The 24,829-nt window shown below is 35.2% G+C and overlaps 1 protein-coding gene across 5 annotated transcripts in view; it reads left to right on the top strand.

Moving 5' to 3' along the window:
* Positions 1-24,829, top strand: part of LOC136031877 (uncharacterized) — a 195,430-nt gene that overhangs the window by 30,514 nt on the left and 140,087 nt on the right. For all 5 annotated transcript variants that reach the window (XM_065711815.1, XM_065711819.1, XM_065711817.1 and 2 more), the window contains exon 3: positions 23,091-23,285. In XM_065711815.1, the coding sequence (XP_065567887.1) occupies positions 23,091-23,285 (195 nt within the window). The remainder of the gene's footprint in view (positions 1-23,090; positions 23,286-24,829) is intronic.

Here is a 24,829-nt window from a genome sequence, read left to right as displayed (position 1 = left end):
AGATCATATAACAAAACTCCGGGGTAGACACAAACCCCCAGGGCCCAGGGTAGGCGTTGTAAGCTATGCCCTGGGGGCACATATAGTTTTTATAGAAGGGATGCTCGTATAAACTTCCGAGAGGGCTCATTTGATTGGAAATATAAAGTTCTAGTTCACTTTTTATGAGTCAAAAGTGATTAGAGGGCAACTAGCCCCCACGTCCTATTTACCCCAAATACATCCGATAAAAATTTTGAGATAGCCCTTTTTTCAAAAATACTTCAAAGATCATATAACAAAACTCTGGGATCGAAAAAACCCCAGAGCCCGGGGGCAGGCGTTGTAAGTTTTGCCCTGGGAGTATATTTGGTTATTATCGAATGTATGCTCGTATAACCTTCCGAGAGGGCTCATTTGATTAAAAATTTAAAGTTTCAATTCACTTTTTAAGAGTCAAAAGAGATCAGAGGGCTCCTCCCCACGCCCATTTCCTAAGCCCATCCAACAAAAATTTTGAGATAATCATTTGTTAAAGATAGTTCAAACGCCAAATAATAAAAACTCCGGGGTCGACAAAACTCTCCAGAGCCTGGGGAAGGTGTAGTAAGTTATGCCCTAGGGAAATATACGATTTTTATAGAAGGGATACTTGCATAAGCTTCAGAGAGGATTCATTTCATTGGAAATTGAAAACCATAGTTCACTTTTTGGAAGTCAAAAAAGAATCAGAGGGCAACTAGCCCCCCTTCCTACGCCGTTTCTTCTCCAAAAGCATCCGAAAAAATTTAGAAATAGCTATTTTTTTAAAAAATAGTTCAAAGATTATATAACAAAAATCCAGGGTAGACAAAACACCCAGGGCCTGGGGTAGCCGTAGTAAATTATACCTTAGGGGCATTTTTATGCCCCTTTTTATAAATATTTTTGAGATAGCCATTTTGTTAGAAATAATTCAAAAATCAGATAATGAAAACTCTGGAGTTGATGCAACCCCCCAGAGCCCGTGGGAAGTTCTGTAATTTATGCCCCGAGGGCAGATAAGGTTTTTTGTAAGGGGTGGTCGCATAAACATCAAATGTGGCTCATTTGATTGGAAAAGAAAATTTATATTTACCTTTTTATTGTTTTCATTTTTCATTGGTCCTTGCTTGTCACCTAAGAAAAATTGCAAGATATGTCATTAAAGGATCCCACACACGTTTAGATAAAAGCTACAAGTTTACATAATATATATTTATGGATAGTTAAGATCCCATGTAGGTGTTACTAAACACACATTCGAACATAACCTGAAAATAAGCATACTCTGAAAACACATTTTAGCTATTTAAAACACATTCAATATTCTTGATCTTGTGTCACGTTTTAAAACTGAAAACATAAAGGAGGATAATAAACATAAGAGATGTTCTTCTAAGGGGTTTTGTGTACTGAGTTGTGTTTATAGTGACTTTGTTGTGGGTCAAAACTTGGTGCCTCTATCACCTAACATAATTGTATGCACCGAGTACCAAACAGAACTAATATTATTCAGCAATATTTTAATTTCACACGAATAAAAAACAACTCGGTTTTTGAAGTTTCGTTTTCTAATGGAAATGGTCACTCTTTACTCGTCGTACAATTGAAAAGAACGACTTTATGCACTGTGAGTGACTTGTTTTCTTTCTTCGTAGTTTATGTCGGTTATTTTATTTTGTTCTTTTTTGCTTCTGATTTGACTAAATAGTGAGAATGGAAGTTTTTATGGCACTTGGCATTAACCAAGTGACATATAGCAATCGCAAATTCTGTCGGTCTGTCTGTCGGTCAGGTAAGCTAAGACGATGAAATTTGGCAGGCGTATCAGGGACCGGACCAGATTAAATTAGAAATAGTCGTTCTCCCAATTTAACCATCTGGGAGGCAGTGGGGGGCCGGTTAATTCGGAAGAATAGAAAAATTGAAGTATTTTTATCTTACGAACGGTTGATCATATCTTAATGAAATTTGATGTTTGGAAGAACATCGTGTCTCAGAGCTGTTATTTTAAATTCTGACCGGATCTGTTGACATTGGGGGGAGTTGGGAGGGGGAATCCTAAAATCTTGGAAAACACTTAGAGTGGAGGGATCGGGATGAAACTTCGTGGTTAAAATAAGCACAAGTCCTAAATACTTGTTTTACATAACTGGAACGGATCCGCTATCTTTGGGGTAGCTGTGGGGGGGGTTTAATTCTGAAAAATTAGAAAAAATGAGGTATTTTTAACTTACGAACGGGTGATCGGACCTCAATGAAATTTGATATTTAGAAGGATATCGTGTCTCAAAGCTCTTACTTTAATTCCCAACCGGATCTGGTGACAGTGGGGGAGTTGGGAGGGGAAACATAAAATCTTGGAAAACACTTAGAGTGGAGGGATCGGGATCAAACTTGGTGGGAAAAATAAGCACAAGTCCTATATACATGATTAACATAGGCGGAACGGATCCACTCTCTTTGGGGTGGTTGTGGGGGGGGGGAGGTTAATTCTGAAAAATTAAAAAAATGAGGTATTTTTAACTTACGAATAGGTGATCGGATCTTAATGAAATTCGATATTTAGAAGGATTTCATGTCTCAGAGCTCTTATTTCGAACCCCGACCAGATCTTTTGACATTGGGGGGAGTTGGAAGGGGAAATCTTGGAAAACACTTGGAGTGGAGGAATCGGGATGAAGCTTGGTGGATAGAGTAAGCAAATGTCGTAGATACGTGATTGACGTAACCGTACTGGATTTGCTCTCTTTGGGGGAGTTGGGGGAGGGGTTCAGTGATTTGGCAAGTTTGGTGCTTCTGGACGTGCTAGGACGATGAAAATTGGTAGGCGTGTCAGGGAACTGCACAAATTCCGTTTCAAAATTTGATATTGTTCTTTACTTTCGTGTTTTAGAAATTGTTTTTCCATTTAACATAGTAAAGTAACCCAAAAAAAGGCTTTTTTAACTCAAGGAGGTTAAAGTTGCGAAAACACAAAAGAAAAGAACCAGCAAATAAAGAAGTGAGATCCCTTAATCGCGCCTTCTGAAGCAATGGTTATATAAAATCGAAAGAAAATTGACACAGTCGAAACGATTCTCGAAAGGAGATATTCTCCTTAAAACAAATGGAAAAAAGGCGACCGAAACAATTGAGACATTTATTGAGGTAAATTATTTTTCCTTTTTCGTGTTCTTCTTCGGATGAACGCTGTCCTTGCGGTTACGGATCTCTCCTTTCAAGATTGCACACCAGAAGGAGCATTTTGTTTTGATCGATTAGTGATTTTTGCGTTAATATTTCGAGTTAGCAGACGGTTCATCCACGTCTGTGTAGAATTTAAATGATGACTTTGACTTTATTGAATATAAACGCGCAAATGAAACACAACTCCAGGGACTGATCAATGATCCCTGGGGTCTAAATGTAGCCCCTGGAGAACGTCGAGTATTCATATTAATATATCACCGATGATTGACAGCGTAGGCTCTGGCAGGGGGGGGGGGGTATGCCCCCCTGAAAATTTGGGACTATAAAGTAATTATAAGGAAATTAAAGGAAAGAAAGCAGAATAAGGAAAAACCATGGGGAAAATATGTGTTGCACCATTTTTAACTGCCTGCCAATAGGTTTTGACCATTAATAAGGAAAGTAAAAGTTCTAATTTGTGATTGAGTGACCCCTATTGATTTTTCCAAAAACTTTTTCTATATGATTTGGTTGGAGCAACACAAATATTCAAATTCGTCATAGCAATGAATGGTAAGTAAATAACGATGGTTGTCAATAATGAAAGTATAAGAACCTATCTGCTGATAACATTCAGTCAAGGAATCCTCAATATGTATTTGTTTATTAGTAATTGGTGCAGTTATTAGTACAAAAGAAAGTGCGTATAATTATAGAAAACACAAGGAAAACAACTTAATAAGGAGTAATTTCGATAAAAAATATGCCGTCAACATTTGTTTGCATTATCAGAGTACCCATGAGCTGATATATGAAGCCACTTTAATCAGAAATGTTTCGCTTGAACAGAATGGTAGGAAATTTCTGTATTTTCGCCCCGAACGGACACGTTTTTTTGTGTTTTATTATCTTTTTTTCAGGAGTACTTGAATTTATCTAGTTGTCACTTTGAAAATATTAAATTTTTTACAGTTATGAAGCAAAAAGGTATCAAATATATCTGTCGTGGTATTCAAAATTTAATTGAAAATATTGACTTAAAAATTTTATCTGATTTTCTTAGTTTGAGTGTTTTACTTTGAACAAACTACTTTGATAATGCATTACTCATAGTCTAAAACTGAGCCTAAAGGCATTAAATATATTGGAATTGGATAACCAATTTCAGAACTGTGGATATTGTTTAAAAATTAAATTAAAAAAAAAAAATTTTTTCTACTGAAAGTAAGGAGTGACATTAAAATTTAAAAAGAACGGAAATTACTCCATATATGATAGGGGCTGTTCCCTCCTCAACACCCCGCTCTTTACGCTAAAGTTTTTTAATGTCTTAAAAAGTAGAGTTGAGAGAAAGAGTCAAACTTTAGCGTAAAGTGCGGGGTGCTGAGGAGGGAACATCCCCTTTCATATACGGAGTAATTTCTGTTCGTTTTAAGTTTTAATATTGTTCCTTACTTTCAGTAAAGAAAAAACTTGTTTTTTTTTTAATTTCTGAACGTTTTTGAATTAATGCATATTTTGATTTTGGCTCTCCTCACATGAATACTTAAAAATGAAATTTGCATATTAATTTTTTTTGGCTAAATTGCTTTCTCATAGTTTTGATCGGACAATTTTGAGAAAAAAGGAGCGGGGGAGGAGACCTAGTTACCCTCCAATTTTTGGTTACTTAAAAAGGCAACTAAAACTTTTAATTTTTTACGAACGTTTTTATTGGTAAAAATATATGTAACTTACGAATTAACTTACGTAACGAACTTGTATACCCGTATTTTTTACTGTGTATATGAGGGGGTTTGTCCCCTCGTCAATACCTCGCTCTTTACACTAAAGCTTAAATTTTGTCCCAATTCCTTAAGAATGACCCCTGAATCACAAAGGCCATAGAATAAATAGTTGAAATTACAAAAGATACTTTAGCGTAAAGAGCGAGGTATTAGGAGTGGATGAACCCCTCACATGCGTAATAAATTCTGTTTGTTTTAAGTTTTAATGCTGCTCCTAACTTTTAGTTGAAAAAACTTTTTCATATTTATTTTTTCATTTTTTTTAAATGCTAGAAAATCTTGCGCCCCTTTCATGGAAATTATAATCCCCCATGACAAATTCCCCCATTGGAAATTCCATTCCCCCAAGGAAAGCATGCCTCCCCCCACATAACCCTCTCCCCTCAACCCCTCCTGCCCCTACCAGCAAAATCCCCCTGAAAACGTCCGCGCATTTCCCAATAACATTACTATATCTAAACACTGGTCAAAGTTTTTAACTTTCAGCCCCTCCCGCGGGGACTGTATGGGAGTAAGTCGTCCCCAAAGACATAGCTATTAGGATTTTAGACTATGCTGAATAAAATGGCCATCTCAGAATTTAGATCCGAGGACTTGGGGAAAAAATGAGCGTGGTAGGGGGGCTAGGTGAACTCTAATTCTTTGGTCACTTAAAAAGGGCGCTAGAACTTTTCATTTCCGTTAGAATGAGCCCTCTTGCTAGATTCTAGGACTACTTGGTCGATACGATGAACCCTGGCGAAAAAAAAAAAAAATAAAATAAACACGCACCCGTAATCTGTCTTCTGGCCAAAAATACGAAATTCCACTTTTTTGTAGATAGGAGCTTGAAATTTTTGCTTTTTGATTTTCGTTAAGATTGTTTGACTTTTAGGTGTTCCCCCTATTTTCCAAAATAAGGCAAATTTTCTCAGTCTCGTAACTTTTGATGACAAAGATTAAATTTGATGAAACTTATATATTTAGAATCAACATGAAAATTCGATTCTTTTGATGTATCTTTTAGCATCGAAATTCTGTTTTTTAGAGTTTTGTTTACTATTGAGCCGGGTCGCTCCTTACTACAGTTAGTTACCACGAACTGTTTGATGAGTAAGACTAAACTTGATGAAATTTATATATTTTTATACCAGCATTAAAATGCGATTCTGTCGATGTAACTATTGGTATTAAAATTCCGCATTTTAGAGTTTCGGTTACTATTGAACTTTGATATACGCCCAACGCTTCGGCATTTCACCGGATGCTGAGACTTTATATCTTAGTTTTTATAAATAGGCTATTTTTTGTGTATTTTTTGTTATTACTTACTTTTTTATATATATTTTTACTTTAATTGAAATATTTTTTCCATTGCCTTTAGAAAAATGTTATTCTCTAAGCTTCATGAAAAAAAGAACAAATGTTTTCAACTGAAAATAAGGAAATAAGCTTAAAAATAACAGAAATTATTTCGTATATAAGGGGGATTGCCCTCTCCTCAACACTTCGCTCTTTACACTACAGTTTTTCGGTTCTTTTGGGAAAAGTTACTTATTATTCTAATAAAACGACCCTTGTGTTTCGGGCAAAATTTAAACTTTAGTGTAAAGAGTGGGGTACTGAAAAGAAGGCAATACCCCACATACGCGTAATAATTTCTGTTCGTTAAATTTTAATGTTGCTCCTTACTTTCAGTTGAAAAAATGTGTTTTTTCTTTAATTTCTGATTGTTTTTTTAAAATGACACACGGATACCTGGCTCCACCTCCACGGAAAAATTCCCCTCCCCATAGAAATATGCTCTTGACAATCCAATTCTGGTGAAAATTTACCCCGGGCAATTGCCCCTAACATCTCCACATGTAAAAATGAATCTGTAAAGAGAACGCAAGACATATAAAGAAATTTCCTATAGGAATTCTAGAAAATTCACTCAGTGTAAAATTTCCCCAGAAAAGTTCACCCCCTGGAACCTTCCCTCTCCATGGAAAATTCTTCTCAGAAAAATCGTCCTCCCCTCCCACCCATACTTCCCAATAAAAATAAAACAATGGGCATATTTTATAACTTAAAAACCTTTCTCCAGGGGCTTTAGGGGGTCATTTTGTGTCCAAAGACATAGTTATTGGGTCTTTCAACTATGCTGAAAAAAAGCTATCTCAAAATTTTGAACGGATGACTTTTGGAAAAAATTTGCGTTGGAGGGAGTCTAGTTGCCCTCCAATTTCTTTGGTCACTTAAAAAAGGCAATAGAACTAGAATGAACCATCTCCCGACGTTATAGGCCCATTGGGTCAGTACGATCAGCCCTGGAGGAAAAATAAACACGCATTCGTGATTTTTGTTCTGGAAAAAATTACAAAATTCCATGTTTTGCAAATATGAGCTTGAAATCTCTACAGTAGGGCTCTTTGATACGCTGAATCTGATGATGTGTTTTTTCCTTAAACTTCTATGACTTCTAGAGGGTCTTTCCCCCTTTTTTGAAAATTAGACAGATTAGCTCAGGCTCGTAGTTTTTGAAGGGTAAAACTAATATATTTGGAATCAGCACAATTAGCCGGTTTTTTAATATATCTATTGGTATCAAATTCCGTTTTTTAAGAGTTTCGATTATTATTGAGCTGGGTCGCTCCTTACTTAGGCTACAGTTTGTTACCGTGAACTGTTTAATTATCCATCAAAATTCAAATAGAGGTCATTGAAATATTGATAGTTTTTTTTGCACTACCAAAAGTATTTTATTCATAAAACTTTACAGTTTCATGATATGCAATTAAACAAATATAAAAGGTTTCTCCACTAAAGTAAGGAGCAAGTTTAAAACTTAAAATAAGTATAAATTAATCTGTATGTAAGGGTAACTGCCCCCTTGTAAACACTTTTTTTATAAAACAAAAGTTTTTTCGTGCTTTCAAAAATCTTTTTTTCCCAATTATACATTTTCTTAAAAACTTGGAAAAAGCCAAACATCACGGTATACAGTTGGGAGCTAAGGAGCCGACAGCCCCCTTCATACAAAGAATATTTTGTTCAAATAGGCTCCAAATCTGTTGCTTGCTTTCAATTGAAAAGTTTTTTTTTATTTAATTTCTGATTGTTTTCCAAATCATGCCCAGGCATTGCCAAGATATAATTTGAGGTACCAGTCTTCATAACTGAAGCTTTTAAAATGTGTAAATCAATAATTGTAGGTTGATTAGTATCGTCCTTAGTTTACATTTGCAATTTCAATTTTGGCTAAATTTTGAATATAAGTGTTTCATTTAAGTGTTTAATGATGATCGCTGATCAAAGTTTATATAGTTTGTGCCTTTCGTTTGTGTTATTGTACTGTGCTCATGGCTGTATCCATCTATCTATCTATCCATACTTAAAAAATGGGCGATGAATAATAATTTCGGTGAAAAGCCCTTGTTAATATTACTGCTAAAGAATTTCGGTTGGATGAAAATGAGTATTATTGTTTGTATGGATGTAAGTTCTGTGAGACTTTTGGTCTTCTACATGACTGAAGCCATCACAACCTTTACAATAGGATTTTATTATCGATAAATACATTGCATACATTCGTTTAAATACATTGAAGTACTTCATATTAATAGAAAAAGAAGTATTGTCATTTAAAATTGCTAAAACTAAGTTCCAAGCAGTATTTGTCACCCCGAAGAAATTTTCTGGCGGGGCTGATGATGGCCTGCCCTGCCTTTTCCATCTATGTGCTTTTAGATATGATAATCTAATATTTTAGCTGTATAGAGAAACATTGTAATTAATTCCTCTCCATCCTTACCTCTTTCAACATTTATCTGAATCCTTAGGAAGAGTAAGCCGTTTTGTCCACTAAAATTTGCCCACTTGTATTTTTGTAGGAATCTACCCTACCCCCATCTAAACAATGAGTCACCCTCCTTAATTATAGCTGATGCGCAATTACATATCACCAAATGTAGCCTAATTTCATTACAAATAAAGCGAATCAACTTGGACGTTTGTCACCGTCTGCCATTACTTCTTTTGCAACTGGGAAGCATAGTTATTGATACTTTTAAATCAACTAGCAACTCAGAATTTTAAATTGATTGCAAATTCATCCTTTTCGGGTTAAAGTCGTATTTTGGTGCCCTAAACCACCTAAACTCTCACCCAACAAGCGGTGCAATTTTGGTGTTTGTCTCCCCCCTGGAAAATTTTCTGTCGCCACCCCTTGATTGACAGAACAACAGTGTTACACTTTGAAACAGAAAGAATACTGAAGAAAAGGCACTTCGCACTACAGAAAAATTGGTTAAACGTTGGTTAAACTTGAAACAGAAAGGATACTGAACAAGAGCTAAGAGCTCATATGGCACTTTGTGACGAGGCAAGAATAGCTAAGAGACAGGAGCTCATATGATATGAGCTCTAACAAAATTCCAAGAATCAATAGATTGATTTACAGGAAGATCAGAGGCTCAATTCCGGTCAGGATTTAAAATAAGAGCTCTAAGTCACGATGTCCTTCTAAATATCAAAATTCATTAAGATCCGATCATCCACTCGTAAGTTATGAATACCTCATTTTTTCTAATTTTTTCTCTCCCTTTAGCCCCCCAGATGGTCGAATCTGGGAAAACGACTTTATCAAGTCAATTTGTGCAGCTCCCTGACACGCCTACCAATTTTCATCGCCTACCACGTCCAGAAGCACCAAACTCGCCAAATCACTGAACCCCTCCCCCCAACTCCCCCAAAGGGAGCGAATCCAGTACGGTTACGTCAATCAAGTATCAAGGACATTTGCTTATTCTATTCACCAAGCTTCATCCCGATTCCTCCACTCCAAGCGTTTTCCAAGATTTCCGATTTCCCCCTCCAACTCCCCCCCAATTTCAACAGATCTAATCGGGATTTGAAATAATAGCTCTGAGACATGAAATCCTTCTAAATATCATATTTCATTAAGATCCGGTCACCCGTTCTTAAGTTAAAAATACCTCAAGTTTTCTAGTTTTTCCAAATTAACACCCCCCAGCTCCTCCAAAGAGAACGGATCAGTTCCAATTATGTCACGCTATCACGTTATCACGTATCTAGAACTTTTGCGTATTCTTCCCGTCAAGTTTTATCCCGATTTCTCCACTCTAAGCGTTTTCCAAGATTTCTGTTTCCCTCCTCCAACCCCCTGTGTCCCCGGATCCAATTCGAGTCGAAAATCGAGCACCTGAGACATAAGATCCTTCTATATATATCAAGTTTCATTAAGATCCGATCACCTATCCGTAAGATAAAATTTCCCAATTTTCACGTTTTCCAAGAATTCCGGTTTCCCCCTCCAACTCCCCCCAATGTCACAGGATCTGGTCGGAATTTAAAATTAGAACTTTAAAGTACAAGATCCTTCTAAATATCAAATTTCATTAAGATCTGGCCACCCGTTCGTAAGTTACAAATACCTCATTTTTCCGAATTACCCCCCCCCCAACTCCACCAAAGAGAGCAGATCCGGTCCGGCTATGTCAGTCACGTATCTTAGACAGGTTTTTGTTCTTTTCATCCAGTTTCGTCCTGATCTCTCCTCTATTTTCTAAAATTTCCGGTCCCCCCAACTGCCCTCCCCCCCAATTACACTGGATCCGGTTGAGATTTAAAATAAGAGATCTGAGTTACGAGATCCTTCTAAATATGAAGTTTCATGAGAATCCGATCGCTCCTTCGTAAGTTAAAATGCGTCATTTTTTCTAATTTTTCAGAGTTAACCCCCCCCCCATAGAGCGGATCCGTTCCAATTATGTCAATCACGTATCTAAGACTTCTGCTTATTTTTCTCACCAAGTTTCATCCCGATCCCTCCAATCTAAGCGTTTTCCGTGATTTTAGGTTCCCCCCCCCCAAACTCCCCCCAATGTCACCATATCCGGTCGGAATTTAAAATAAGAGCGTTGAGACACGACATCTTTTGAAATATCAAATTTCATTGAGATCCGATCACCGTTCGTAAGTTGAAAATACCTCATTTTTTCTAATTTTTCAGAATTACCCCCCCCCCCAACTACCCCAAAGAGAGCTGATCCTTTCCGGTTATGTCAATCATGTATCTAGGACTTTGCTTATTTTTCCCACCAAGTTTCATCCCGATCCCTCCACTCTAAGTGTTTTCCAAGATTTTATTTTTTCCCTCCCCCCCCCCCATTGTCACCAGATCTGGTCAGGATTTAAAATAAAAGCTCTGAGACACGATATCCTTCCAAATATTAAATTTCATTAAGATCTGAAACCGTTCGTAAGTTAAAAATACTTCATTTTTTTCTATTTTTTCTGAATTAACCGGCACCCCACTCTCCCCCCCCCCCCGATGGTCAAATCGAGAAAACGACTATTTCTAATTTAATTTGGTCCCGTCCCTGATACGCTTGTCAAATTTCATTGTCCTAGCTTACCTGGAAGTGCCTAAAGTAGCAAAACCGGGACCAACAGACAGACAGACAGACCGACAGACTGCGATTGCTATATGTCACTTGGCTAATACCAAGTGCCATAAAGAAGGCTCTTTGCACTACAGAAAAATTGGTTAAACATTGATTAAACTTTGAAACAGAAGGAATACTGGAAAAGACTTTAAGGCTTTAATTTAAAAGCTTTAAATTGAAGTTTATTATTTAATTAAGCTGAACAGTCAAATAAATTTAGATTTTACTTAAATCAGTTAGATAATTATAGAAAACATCCAAGTGACTATTAGGGAGCCAGCGTAATGGATTGTTTGATTGTCTTAGTTTATAATTTGCTTATAACAAACTATCGATTTTAATTGAGACCCTTTCCCTTTTCTTCACTTCGACAATGCTTGGGGTTAAAAAAAATGTGAAAGAAGATTATATGTGCTGTTATGTTGCGATTAACACATAAGGCGTCTATACATCGATGGCCAATGTCTTTCAAAAGTTTTTTTCCTTGTAACAATGAACTTCTTTGGGTCCTAAAGGATTAACAAGTTTGGGCACTACAAATTGAGTGGACAGTTTTATTGTTTTGAATCCTAAGTTGAGAATTTCCTTAAAGGACTCTGTTCAGGCTTTTAATTCTTCTTTTAATTTAGTTGGTTGAAAAAAAAATCTACTTTTCTGCTCATTCAGGCTATATTGATTTTATTAGCTTTGAAGTTACTAAGTAACGATTTACATCAACAAATATCTTTGAAATAGAGGAATCCCCAAATGATATCTAAGTAGTAAGGACAATCCTTATACATGTATATATTTGTTGCTAGTATGTAAGGGAAGGGGGTTTCTTTTTCATCTCGTAGGTGAATAAATACTAAATAAAGTTGTTTTTAATTAACTACTTAATCTTGACGCCCCCTTGCATACAAATCTTTCCTTTAATCTAGAGCATTCAATATTTACTCTTCTTGACATTTTAGAGGTAGGTAAATAGGTTGGTACATCTTTATGGACACAATCATGATATAAATCATATACTAAATGATAAGTAATTAAATAAAATAAACAAAACTTTCGCATTGAAGAAAAACCTATGAGGGTTTGTTGTCGTCGCAAAAGAAGTGAGTAAATATCCACAGAGTAAAATAAACAAGAAATCCAACAGTTCGTGGTAACGAACTGTAAAGTAAGAAGTCACCCAGCTCAATAGTAGCCAAAACCCTACAAAAAGATTTTTGATACCAAGAGATGTATACAAAAGAATCAATTTTTTTATGCTGATTTCAAATATATGAATTTTGTTCGGTTTATTCTTCCCTATTAAAGATAACGAGCCTGAGAAAATTTACCTTATTATCAGAAAAAGAGAAAGACACCTCTTAAAGTCCTAGAATCTTAAAGGAAATTATACCATCAGATTCAGCGTATCAACAAACCCTACGTTTGAGGTTTGAAGCTCCTATTTGCAAAAACGTGGAATTTTGTATTTTTTGCCTGAAACAAGATCACGGATGCGTTTTTTTTTCAAGGGTGATCGTATCGACCAAGTGGTCCTATAATATCGGGAGGGGGCTCATTCGGATAAAAATTAAAAGTTCTAGCGCCTATTGTAACTGACTGAAAAAATTGGCTGGAAACTAGACCCCCTCCCACGCTTCTTTTTCTCAAAATCACCAACAAAATTTTGAGATAGCCATTTTGTTCAGCATAGTTGAAAGGTCGAACAACTATGCCTTTAGAGATATCATAACCCCCCACAGCCCTTAGGGAAAATCTTTAAGTTACATTGTTTAAGTATAATATTTATTATTGGGAAGTATGCATATATTTTACGGGTGGATGGGACGAATTTTCTGCGGGTGGCATTTTCCACGCTGATAATTTTCTATGGGAAGGGAAGTTTAAGGGAGTGAATTTATCGGGAAAAATTTTACATTGGGGGAATTTGCCGGGATTCCTAGATAAAATTCGTTTTATGTCTTGTTTTCTCTTTGCCGACTTAATTTGACTCGTGGAGATGTTAAGGGTAAATTTGTCCGGGTAAATCTTAAGCAAGATTGAATTGTCTAGAGAATAAATCCGTGGGGAGGAGGAATTTTTCCGTGAGATGTAGCCAGATTCCCTGGTATTATTTAAAAGACAATCAGAGAATAAATTAAAGAACAAGTTTTTTTCAACTGAAAGTAAGGAGCAAAATTTAACCCTAAAACGAATGGAAATTATTGCGTATATGAAGGGGGTTGCTCTTCCTCAGCACCTCACTCTTAACACTAAAGTTTGGATTGGATTCTGTCCCAACTCTTTAAGAAGGACTCCTGAAACACTATGTTGGTTTAATTAGAACAACAAGAAGCTTTTTCATAGTACTGAAAAATTTTAGCGTAAAGAGTGAGGTGTTGAGGTAGAGCACACACCCCCTCATATATGTGATCATTTCTGTTCATTTTAAGTTTTAATGTTGCTCCTTACATTCAGTTGAAAGAACTTGTTTTGTTTTTTTATTTAATATTCACTATAATCAATATCGGTTTAGTGCAACCCCTAAACCTTTTTTCTCCGACCGAGATTGGCTTGTAATGCAAAACACAAACAAAAAAACATTCGGGAAATAACAATAAGAAAAAACAACCCCTCTAGTCTCCTATACTCAAACTCCACTTAAGTTCTAGATACGCTCGCGTAGGTGATTGATTGATTCTCCCGCCTTATCAGCATAAGTAATGTCTAACATTTGAATATCAATGGAATGCAAATAAAAATTCTAACTTATATACTAGGAAACATTGATGAAGTACCACTTAGCCTTTTACATTGATGCTTCGTTTGTTTTTGGAGAAAATAAATCAGTTTTGCCTGGACTGGTAAATTTTTTAGATTTTTAGTGAGAAAAATCACATAAGAAAGTGAATGGAAGAGAGGGATCTACCATTTTTTTTGTTTTAACTTATGAACAATTTCCGATTTTTCCTGATCAAAACTCGAAAGAAAGCCCTATTTTTAGCTCAGGGAAGTGTCCAGCCAAAATTTTATTTTCATTTGAGCAGACTGTGGTTCACCCAGTCCATGTTTCTAGTAGCCGTTTTGATACTTGTGTATTATAAGCCAAACCCTCAAGTGCTTCATTTAATTAGAATTTTTTCTTTGACGCTCAATCCTAATGAAATATCACAAAACATGATGAAAATATAATACTTTAGAAACAAATTTGGGATATATATTTGCATATTAGGACGGGGGGGGGGGAGTATAGCAGGTCTGCATGCAAAATGTGTTAGGTGCAATTATTCTGCATATTATGAAGCAAGAATCGTTTTCTAAATTCAAACTGTCCAAATATTTTACCCCAACCCCTAGTGGGAAAATATATTATGCCAAAATTATATATTTTTCTTACGATTAAGGAAACTAGCTGAAAGAAACCTGCTTGTTCTCGTGTTTTACACAGCGTTAACTTGAGTGTTCGGGGCATAATAGATAAGTACCGCCGTTTTCTTATTTCTCACATTAAGGTTTTGAACAATTTTACCACCCATTTATCCTTGGGCATAAAATTAAAACTGTTGACGTGTTATTCACGTAATTGATCAAAAAGAAAAAACAGTTCGTGGTAACGAACTGTAAGCAAGGGGTGACTTAGGCTAATAGAAACCAAAACTAAAAAAAAAACGTGTTAACACTTAATGCATCAGAAGAATTGACTTTTTATACTGATTCCAAATACACAAAAATCGTTAAGTATATAGTTACCCGTCAAAAACTGCGAGCTTGAGAAAACTTGCGGGATTTTCAAAAAAGGAGTGGAGCCGCCTTAAAGAAAGCAATACCAGTGAATTAGATTAAGAATATCTGGAAACCCTTGAGTAGAGGTGTCAAACTCCTTTTAAAAAAAATAGAATTTTGTATTTTTTTCTCAGAAAAATAAATCACGAATTCGTGTTATTGGTTTTGTTTTTTTCCACGAGTGACCGTGTCAAACCAATGATCCAAGAAGGTTAGGAGAGATCTCATTCGACCGATACTCAAAAGTCTAGTGACCTTTTTAAGCATCCAAAAAGATTTTGCATTGAGAAAGTGGCGTCTTCTGCCATTTTGTAGCACCAAACTGTGATTTTATCCCATAGAGGACAAATTTGCTATAATTCGGAAAATGATAGCCAATTGCTTGAAAAGTATAAAAAAAAAACTATATAAAGCTTCCCAGTTCCAGAGAAAGTAATTCTGCACAGTGGCACATTCGTTCGCGAAGTCATATAGTCCATACAAGATAAATGGTTAATATAGACATTTATCTTAATGTTAGATTTGCCCAAGTTGATTCGCTTAGTTTTTCATAAAATTATGTTCGGTGATGCATAATTGCGCATCAACTAAATGAGCTGTTTTTCTAGATGCATTGCTTTGCAAAACTTGAATTTTGACTATATATATATATATATATATATATATATATATATATATATATATATATATATATATATATATATATATATATATTATGTTACCGTGAATGTTCGCAATTGGTGAACGTCGACATTCACCAATGAACGTCCGAAATACCTTTTTTTCTTCTTGGAGTCAGTTAGTCCGCGTTGTCAGTCAACTTTTCCAGTTTTGTACTAGGTTTGATGATGGCAGGTTAGGTTGTCAGCCCATTTCTGAGATTTATAACCTAATTTAGCCTAACTTTAACTGTTACCATCAAAGCTTGCATAAGACCGAAAAAGCTGACTCGCAAGGCTAGCTAAATCCAAGCAGAGAAAAAGGAATTTCGGACATTCACCGGTGAATGTCGACATTAACCACATTTTGGCCATTCACAGTTCCATAGCTTGCTTAAAGAGTATATATCACGACATGACTGCCTGTCCATGGATTATTCTTTATGGTTGATTGTGTGTGGCTATGCTGTTTGACCTATGTGATTGTATGGATGAGTAGGGTTAAGGCCTCATTCAAGTGCTGGTCTATGTTAATCACTAATTTAGGAAAACAGTCTTCCTTTTCTCCTTCTGTCTCCTTCTGTGTTTGTGCTGTATCATTGGTGATTTCTCTTTTCATGATATATATATATATATATATATATATATATATATATATATATATATATATATATATATATATATATATATATATATATATATATATATATATATATATATATATATATTTCTGCAAAGGAGTTTGGTTGAGAAGATCCTCAGAAATGTCCTATAGAGACAACCCAGGGCCTTCTTGAAAACTTGTGAAGGAAACTACTTTATATGGGGAGGATTTTCTATAAATTCCTTCATCAAAGAAGACTATCCTCCAAAAAGTTTTATGATCCATTCATTGTCGAGTTTCCCATAGGTAAACCCTTGACCAAGTAGGCAGTAGATATAGGAGGCAAATCAGAAGAGCTTTATCTCCCTGGTGTTAGACCAAAGGATCCACCTTCCCTATCATTGGAAGCTCGCGGAAACATTAAAAGTATATCAAACAGTTCGTGGTAACGAACTGTAAGTAAGGAGCGACGCGGCTTAATATTAACCGAAACTCTAAAAAACGGGATTGGCACTTGTCTGTTATAACACCGACCACTAAGGTTGTTCATCCATTGATGTAATGTAGAACCAGATTCTTTATTTAGTTTCTTTCAGCTTAGCGTGAGACAAGATAAAGAAAAGTGACAGAATAGACCGGAAATATATAGTTTGGGGTCTATATTTGCACAGTAAAGGGGTTTAGTTGAATCATTGGATCAGAGAACCCTACTGTAGAGGGTCCAAACGCTTATGTGCAAAAATGTGGAATTCTCAATTTTTTGTCAGAAGTAAGACCACGGGTGCCTGTTTAATTTTCTTTTTGTTACTGTTTTTCGTATCAAACTAACGGCTCTAGAAAACGACGATATGACTCATTGGAACGGAAATTAAAAGCTGTAGTGTCCGTTTTAAGGGATAAAAAAATTGAGAAAAACTAGCTTCCCCCCATGCCTTTTTTTAAAGCTCTTAAAAACTTTCGTGTGAAGAGCGGGGTATTGAGGATGGACAGCCCTCTTATGTTCTGAAACAATTCTGTTCGTTTCAAGTTTCATACTAGTCCTTAATTTCACTAGAAAAAACTTGTTTTTTATTTAATTGTCCTAAAAACACATTCTTTGTATCTTGACAGTTCCCCCCAGAAGAAGCCCTCTGAGCCGCTCCTAAGCATCAAAGGTTATGTGTGTGTGTGTGTGCATTTATGGCTACATTATATATATCTTTATGGACCCTGTTGCATCAATTGGCTGTATACGCAACATCGCTTTTTCAAAATTCAAGACTACCACCATTGTCTATGCCTCTTAAGAACGATTAAATAACAAAGAGGCTTTTCCAACTGAAAGCAAGGAGTAACATTTAAACTTAAAACGAACAGAAATTACTGCGTATATGAAGAGGATTTCCCTGTCTTCAACACCTCGCTCTTTACGCTAAAATGTTTTAGTACTTTTAAGAAAGCTTCTTATTGCACCAAATAAATGACCCTTATGTTTCAGGAGTCTTTCTTCAAGAATTAGGACAAAATTCAAAATTTAGCGTAAAGAGCAAGGTTCTGTGGATGGGGTAACCCCCTTCATATATGTAGTAATTGCTGTTCGGTTTCAATGTTGTTCCTTACTTTCAGTTGAAAAAACTTGCTTTATTTAATTTCTAATCGTTTTTTTTTAATTATGCCAGGAAATCTTGCTGCGCGTCCATGGAGAAATACCGCTCCCCATGGAACTATCCTCTAGACAATTCAATCCCAGTGAGTTAAGAATTTACCTCGGACAATTGCCCTTAACATCTCCGCGTGTAAAATTGAGACGGAAAAGAGAAAGGAAGGCACACATACAATGTTTTTGCCCTCAAATCTTTTTGGTTACTAAAAAGGGCACTAAAACTTTTAATTTATGTTTGAATGAGCCCTCTCAAAATATTCTAGGACCACTGGGTCGATACGATCACCCCTGGGAGAGAAAAAATAAAATAAATAAATACGCATCCGTGATCTTTCTTCTGGCAAAAATAGAAAATGTTACATTTATCCAGATAGGAGGTTGAAACCTCTACAACAAGGTTCTCTGAACCTAGATTCATTGTAGAAACCTCACCTAGATTCATTGTAGAAACCTCTACAATGAATCTAATGGTTTGATTTTCATTGAGATTCTTTGACTTTTAAGGGGTGTTCCCCCTTTCTCGATAACACGGCAACTGGCCCCCTTTTTTGAAAACAAGGAAAACGAAAACAACTGGCAAAAATAGAAAATTTTACATTTGTGCAGATAGGAGATTGAAACTCCTATCTGCTTGATCCCTTTCTTGAAAACAAGGCAAAATTTCTCAGGCTCGTAGCCTTTGATGGGTAACACTAAACTTAATGAAACTTATACATTTTGAATCAGCATAATAAGCCGATTCTTTTGATTTATCTATTGGTATTAAATTCCGTTTTTTAGAGTTTTGGTTATTATTGAGCCGCGTCGCTCCTTACTTACTGTTCGTTAACACGAAGAAGTTGATAAACTGAAATTGCTCAAACCTTGCTATTACGAAAAGAGTTTTGATTTCGGATTACTGAGTGTTTGTTTAATGACACGTTCAATAAGATATCAATTATACTAAATAAATTTAATCGAAACAGAAGGGGATCAAAATTGGAAATTCTAGCTGATAAGAAAAGGAATCCCCAAAGGAGACAAGCGTACGACAAGTTCGAATAACAATTACATTTCTAAGAAAACGGGCTTAAATTTCCAATTATTATTCATGCCCGTCTTTTCCCTTGAACTTGCTTAGAAGTCTTATTCTCTTGGGTATTAAGTATCAATTTATTTTTTAAGCTCCCAAAATAATATATGCTCCCAAGAAGCTCCCAAAAAGTTTCATTTGATTTTGACCAGGTAAATACTATGAATTGCTTGCTAAGAGAAGTTGTGTTACTCTTTATCCTGCAGGAAAAAAACAGTGTTAAAAATCACGTAGCAGTGTTTTAACGCCACCGGGGTTGTCCGCCACCATGTATTTTCCGCCACCTTTTTATTCAGGTAGGTCAGAATAGACATAGATATATACATAGACATAAGAACAGACATAGACATAGACATAGAAATAGACATAGACATAGACACAGACAAAAAGATAGACATAGACATAGATTAACCTAACCTGTCTGTTCTGACCCAAATAATCCCCTTGATGATGTAAGAATTCCTGGATGACGGAACATACGGCGCGGAAAACCGCGGTGGCGTTAAAAGACCCACACCAACAATCATTTTGTGGTAACAAACTGATTGCTTGTGTTACCACAACCAAATAGTGTTAACCAATCAGTTTGCGGTAAACAGTGTTACTAATCAGTATAAACCAGTGTTACTAATCAGTTTGTGGTAACAAACTGAAGTAGCAAATCGTGCTAATAGTCACCGAAACAATAACAAGTTTCAGTTGGCTTTTCAAAATAATCCGATTTTTAGGGTGACTACAAGTATGTACAAATAACTAGCTTCAAATTATTATATCATAATTCAAAAGCCTGAGAATATTTGCTAAATTTTAAAAAAGGGGAGAACACCCAAAGAAAGGAAAGTGATTTTGATGAAGTTACGCATCATGAATTTCATTGATTTCATGAATTCAGGCAACACAGATAAATATATTTGAACGGATGCTACCTTTTTTTTTGGGGGGGGGGGAGTCTGAGAGGTGGATTTTATATCTAACCAATGGTCTTAGAATATCAACAGATGTTCAGTTAGGAGGAATATTGAAATATCTAGTACCTGTTTTAAATTAGTAAAAACAATCACACAATAGCAAACTTCCGGTTTGTGCATTTCGTGGTATAGAACAACAATAGCAGCTCCCATCTTCTTGTAGAGCTATTTTAAATGTAATGTAAAAAATTATAACTATATGGGTGCCTGCACAAAAGGGGGGGGGGGGCTTTAAGTTTTTTTGCTTTTTTACTGTTCAGTCACAAGAAAAATCACAGGCAAGTGAGGAAAATACAATCGAGCAAGTTGGTTTCAGGATTATCGAGTAAATTCCCGAACATACAAATCTAATCCTTATCTAATCATTCACATCCCAAATATAATTATTATCGAACATCATTAATGCTTAACGTTGGAACAACAAAAAGGTGTTCTGAAGAGCTAAGTTCCCCTATTTGTAAGGAAATATGAAGTAGAATTAAGAAAAGGCTTCTGCCGTACAATTTTGTCAGTACTATTCTTAGCTCCAAAAGTCAATTTGCTATAATGATTAATGGTGTCAAATTCTCCAAAATCTGCCCTTAGCAAACACCACAAGCTTTGTTATCCATCCAGAAACTTATCAAGTTCAGGTTGACAAAAATTACAGAATGAAGTATGGACAAGTTAAAGAATTTTGAACGGATCTGCTTCAGGCTGTTGGCTGTCAAGGGACTGTGCAATCATATCATAGGCGCACACAAATTGTAGAACTGAAATAAAATTAGCGCTTTAAAAAGAGCTTTCTTTGAATTTTGGATTTGTATAATCGTTTTGCTGAAAGTTATCGGTGTCCTTTCCATTGAAAGACTATTCAGAGTTATAAAATATAGTCTTATATTTTATGAAGACTAATTATGGAATTTTCTGTCCTCAGGAGAATATCTAGTTTTTGTGGGTCTGTTTTGCATTTTCAGTAAAATGCTAACTTTTAATACATATATAGATATTAGAAAACATCATGAGTCGATTTACTTGAGCCAGTCTTGTTAAAATATCTTGTATAATCTACAAAATAATAATTTTCGTTCGTTTTAAGATATTTTTTTTCAGAGTAGATTGTATCGACCCAGTGGTACTAGAATATCACGAGAGGGCTTATTCGAACGGAAATTAAAAGTTCTATTACTTTCCATGGGTAGTTTTCAGGGGTATTTTTTCTGGTGGGAGGTCGGGGCGGGAGCTACATGGGAGGATTTCTCCATGGAGGAAGGAAATTTTCCATGAAGGGGTCGCCGGATTTCACAGCACTATTTAAAAACGATCTCAAATTAAATAAAAAACAAGTTTTTTCAACTCAAAGTAAGAAGCAACATTAAAACTTAAAATGAAAAAAAATTATTACGCAGCCTATATGATGGGTTTCGCCCCCTCATCAACAGCTCAATCTTTACCCTGAAGTTTTTTTAGATCGTTTAAAAAAGCTTATTATTCTAATTAAACGGGTTTTATGGTTCAAGAGTCATTCTTAAAGAATTGGAACTTTGGCGTAAAGAGCGAGGTGTTGAGGAGGGGAAGACCCCCCTCATATACGTAATAATTTCTGTTCGTTTTAGGTTTTAATGCTGCTTCTTACTTTCAGTTGAAAAAACATGTTCTTTTTATTTTATTAACGCATGAAGAATCAATATTCTGTGGAGAGAGTCATTCTAATCTCGTCTGTAACCATTTTATTAAGTACTTTAAAGCAAAAAAAAAAAAAAAAAAAAAAAAAAAAAAAAAAAAAAAAAAAAAAAAAAAAAAATCCGTCTTTGGGAAAACCACCAGGCAAACCTTTCAGAAATTTACCAAAGACCGAAATAACTTGACAATTGACATCAAGACAACTTCACTAAGTCGACTTTTCTTCGATTGACCAAAATGCTTGCATTTGATGGCAGTATTTTTTTTTATGAAGGAGCTATATTTTATGAAGGGAAATTGGGACTTCTTGGGAGAGTTTAAAAAGAGAGTCTTTGAATAAATTCTGGAGTAGGAGGCGTGTGTGTAGCTGTGTTGGCCCCATGCGGCTTGGTGCTGCAGTGAGTTAGTGCTAGTAGTAGTAGTATTTTTACTTGCTTGGGATTAGTCCTCTACGAGACAAAATTTGAGTTCTCTACCCAATTTTGAAATTTTTTAAAATCCCAAGTCAGCGAGAATTGTTAATTTTTACGGGGCTATTTTGGAGCAGTGGTGGAAAATGAATATTATTATTTTTGTAGAGGCTTTTGCTGATAAATGAATTTTTATTACCTGTTCTGTTTTTAGTCTTTTTTGAAATGCCACTATTATTTTAGGCAATACAAGTCCTTTAGTGAGAAAAATGAATAAGTATTTTTTATAATGTGCAATAAATGTAAATAAAAGTCTTTAGGATTTTTGTGTGCTTAAGATTTCGCTCCATAAGATGCATTTGACAAATTTTAACTGTATGTCACTCAGCTTGACAAATTTCTAGAGAATCTTCTAAAACTTCTTGAGAAAAATGTAGGGTTGTTAAGACGAATTAATCATCAGATGATTTGTATACAATAAAAGTGTAGTTACAAATACTTAGTGTTTAAAATTTTGTTGGTGAAACTGAGCCATGTTAAGTGTGGCGGTACTCATGCATATTAAAAAAAAAAAAAACGATACTCCTTTGCAGAATTCGTAGGATTTTTAACAGTATCTAACCCCAATTTAATTGAACTGAACCGTAGAAATGGCAACAAAATTTTCTAAGAGCCGTTGTTGAAGCTCTAACAAATTTTACTTTCTAATAAGTGTTTCACAAGTATGTTTTTCGTATCGTTTGCTTTTTCACATAAACTTGAGCATAATATTTGTATGGTGTTTTTTCAAGATAATTATCTATTAGTCAATGATTTTAACATCAAACAAAACCATAGTTCAAACCCAGCCGTAACCCATATTCAATGGTCTAAACCTATAAGATTAATCCGCTTAAATTATTCTACATCCTAATCTTTGATTTTATTACAGGTATTGGATGTATTTTCCCTTTTATTTCAATCCACTTAAGAAAAGTTGGCTTATCGGATAACGAGATTGGAATTCTCACTTCTCTGACTTCACTGAGTTCATTCCTGGCCTTGCCGTTATTGGTACTGGGAACGCAATCCAAGTTAGGTTTACGAGCAACCATCGCAGTCGTTTGTATCTTCAACTTTTTCTTGTGTAAGACTGAATTGCATAGTTTTATTGGTGATTTATAACCCTGATATGGCCATTTAATGTTTAAGCTCATTTCGATTTGGCAGTCACTGTTTTCGAATTTCCATAAAACAGAAGTGGTCTTAAAGGGAAGACAGATATTAAAGATATTATTTGACAAAACAGCAAAAAAAAAATACATAATAAAAAAAAAATAAAGATTGGATGTCCTTAAAATAAAAGATTGTTTTATATAGCATTTTTTGCCCTCATATTTCTAGTTTTTTTTCAGTTGCATAATTCTATCGCTGTAAATCCGTATTAAAGCATCTACGAAATTACTTTTTATTTCAAAGAGTCCAGCAATAGGGGAATCGTGGGACTACTTGTGAAAAATCAATGACAAGAAAAGCGTTTGTTTTTTTTCGGCTTAAGATTTCATGCAGTAAATCTTAAAACCAATTTTAATTTAAATTTCAAAATTATTTGTGTATGCAGAAATAAGGAATATCAAGGGGAAGCAGATGGAAGTAAAGTTTACTGTTATAATTGAATTATAAACTCTCTTTTTCTCTTTTTGCCCAGCTATTTGCTTGCTGTAGTATATTAGTTTTTACAAGTGAGATTGAAATTTTCATTTTAGAATTATGTATTACTTTCGTTTTTTTTGGTTTTGTTCTTTGAATGCTGATAACCAAAGATTACTAAATGCTGAGCTCCTGAATGTGATGCTCGATTTGGCAGTTGAGTAACACTAATGTTGGCCTTGCATGTCAACATTAACTAACGAAACATAAAAAAAAATCTGATGCACAGGGCCGTATCCAGGATTTCATTCTGGGATAGATATTTTGTAGGGAGGGGGGAAGCAAAAAAGTTTTAAAGAAACATCAAAAGTTTATTTATTTGCATTTTTGTTACATTTTAACGAGTCAGACAAGTATTTGGGGGGCAAACCCCCTAACCCCCCTGTATACAGCCTTGGTGGTACAAGAAAAATAAACAATTGCTGGTAGTATTTACAAGTATATAGCATGCATGAAGCCACCTAATATTATCATGAATATTTCGTCTTTTTTATGCTCATTGCATTGCCTAACAAGACTCGCTTATAAATCAGCCGAAGAGGCTCGTTTCTCTTGATTTGAAATACCAAATGTTAGCTGGAAAAGTACTTAGTATAATGAAATCCTTAGAAAAAAATCAATTCCCATGGCAAATGTTAGAAATCCTAAGGCTAAAACACATTTGTTAATGCTTAATAATAACCATGTAAAAGAAACAAAGACCGATATAACGGGATATGAATGGGCCGAATATTGCACAAAATTTGTTTGGTGTAAATAATTTTAAGAGCATTTACCTTATTCATTACATTGATTATCAACTGTCTAACACATAGTTATACAGAATCAGAATTATAGTGGGATATCTATAGTTATTTCTGAAGAACTGGCTGTATTATACTTGAAAAATACGTGCTCTTAGGACCCAATAGTCAAAGTTCTTTATTCTTTATTATCAAAACTTTATTATAAGGTTTCATTCTCTATTTTAACTCAGGGGGA

Source organism: Artemia franciscana, chromosome 10, assembly GCF_032884065.1.
Source record: "Artemia franciscana chromosome 10, ASM3288406v1, whole genome shotgun sequence".
In the NCBI taxonomy this organism is placed as follows: Eukaryota; Metazoa; Arthropoda; class Branchiopoda; order Anostraca; family Artemiidae; genus Artemia; species Artemia franciscana.
This window is presented reverse-complemented; position numbering and strand designations above follow the sequence as displayed.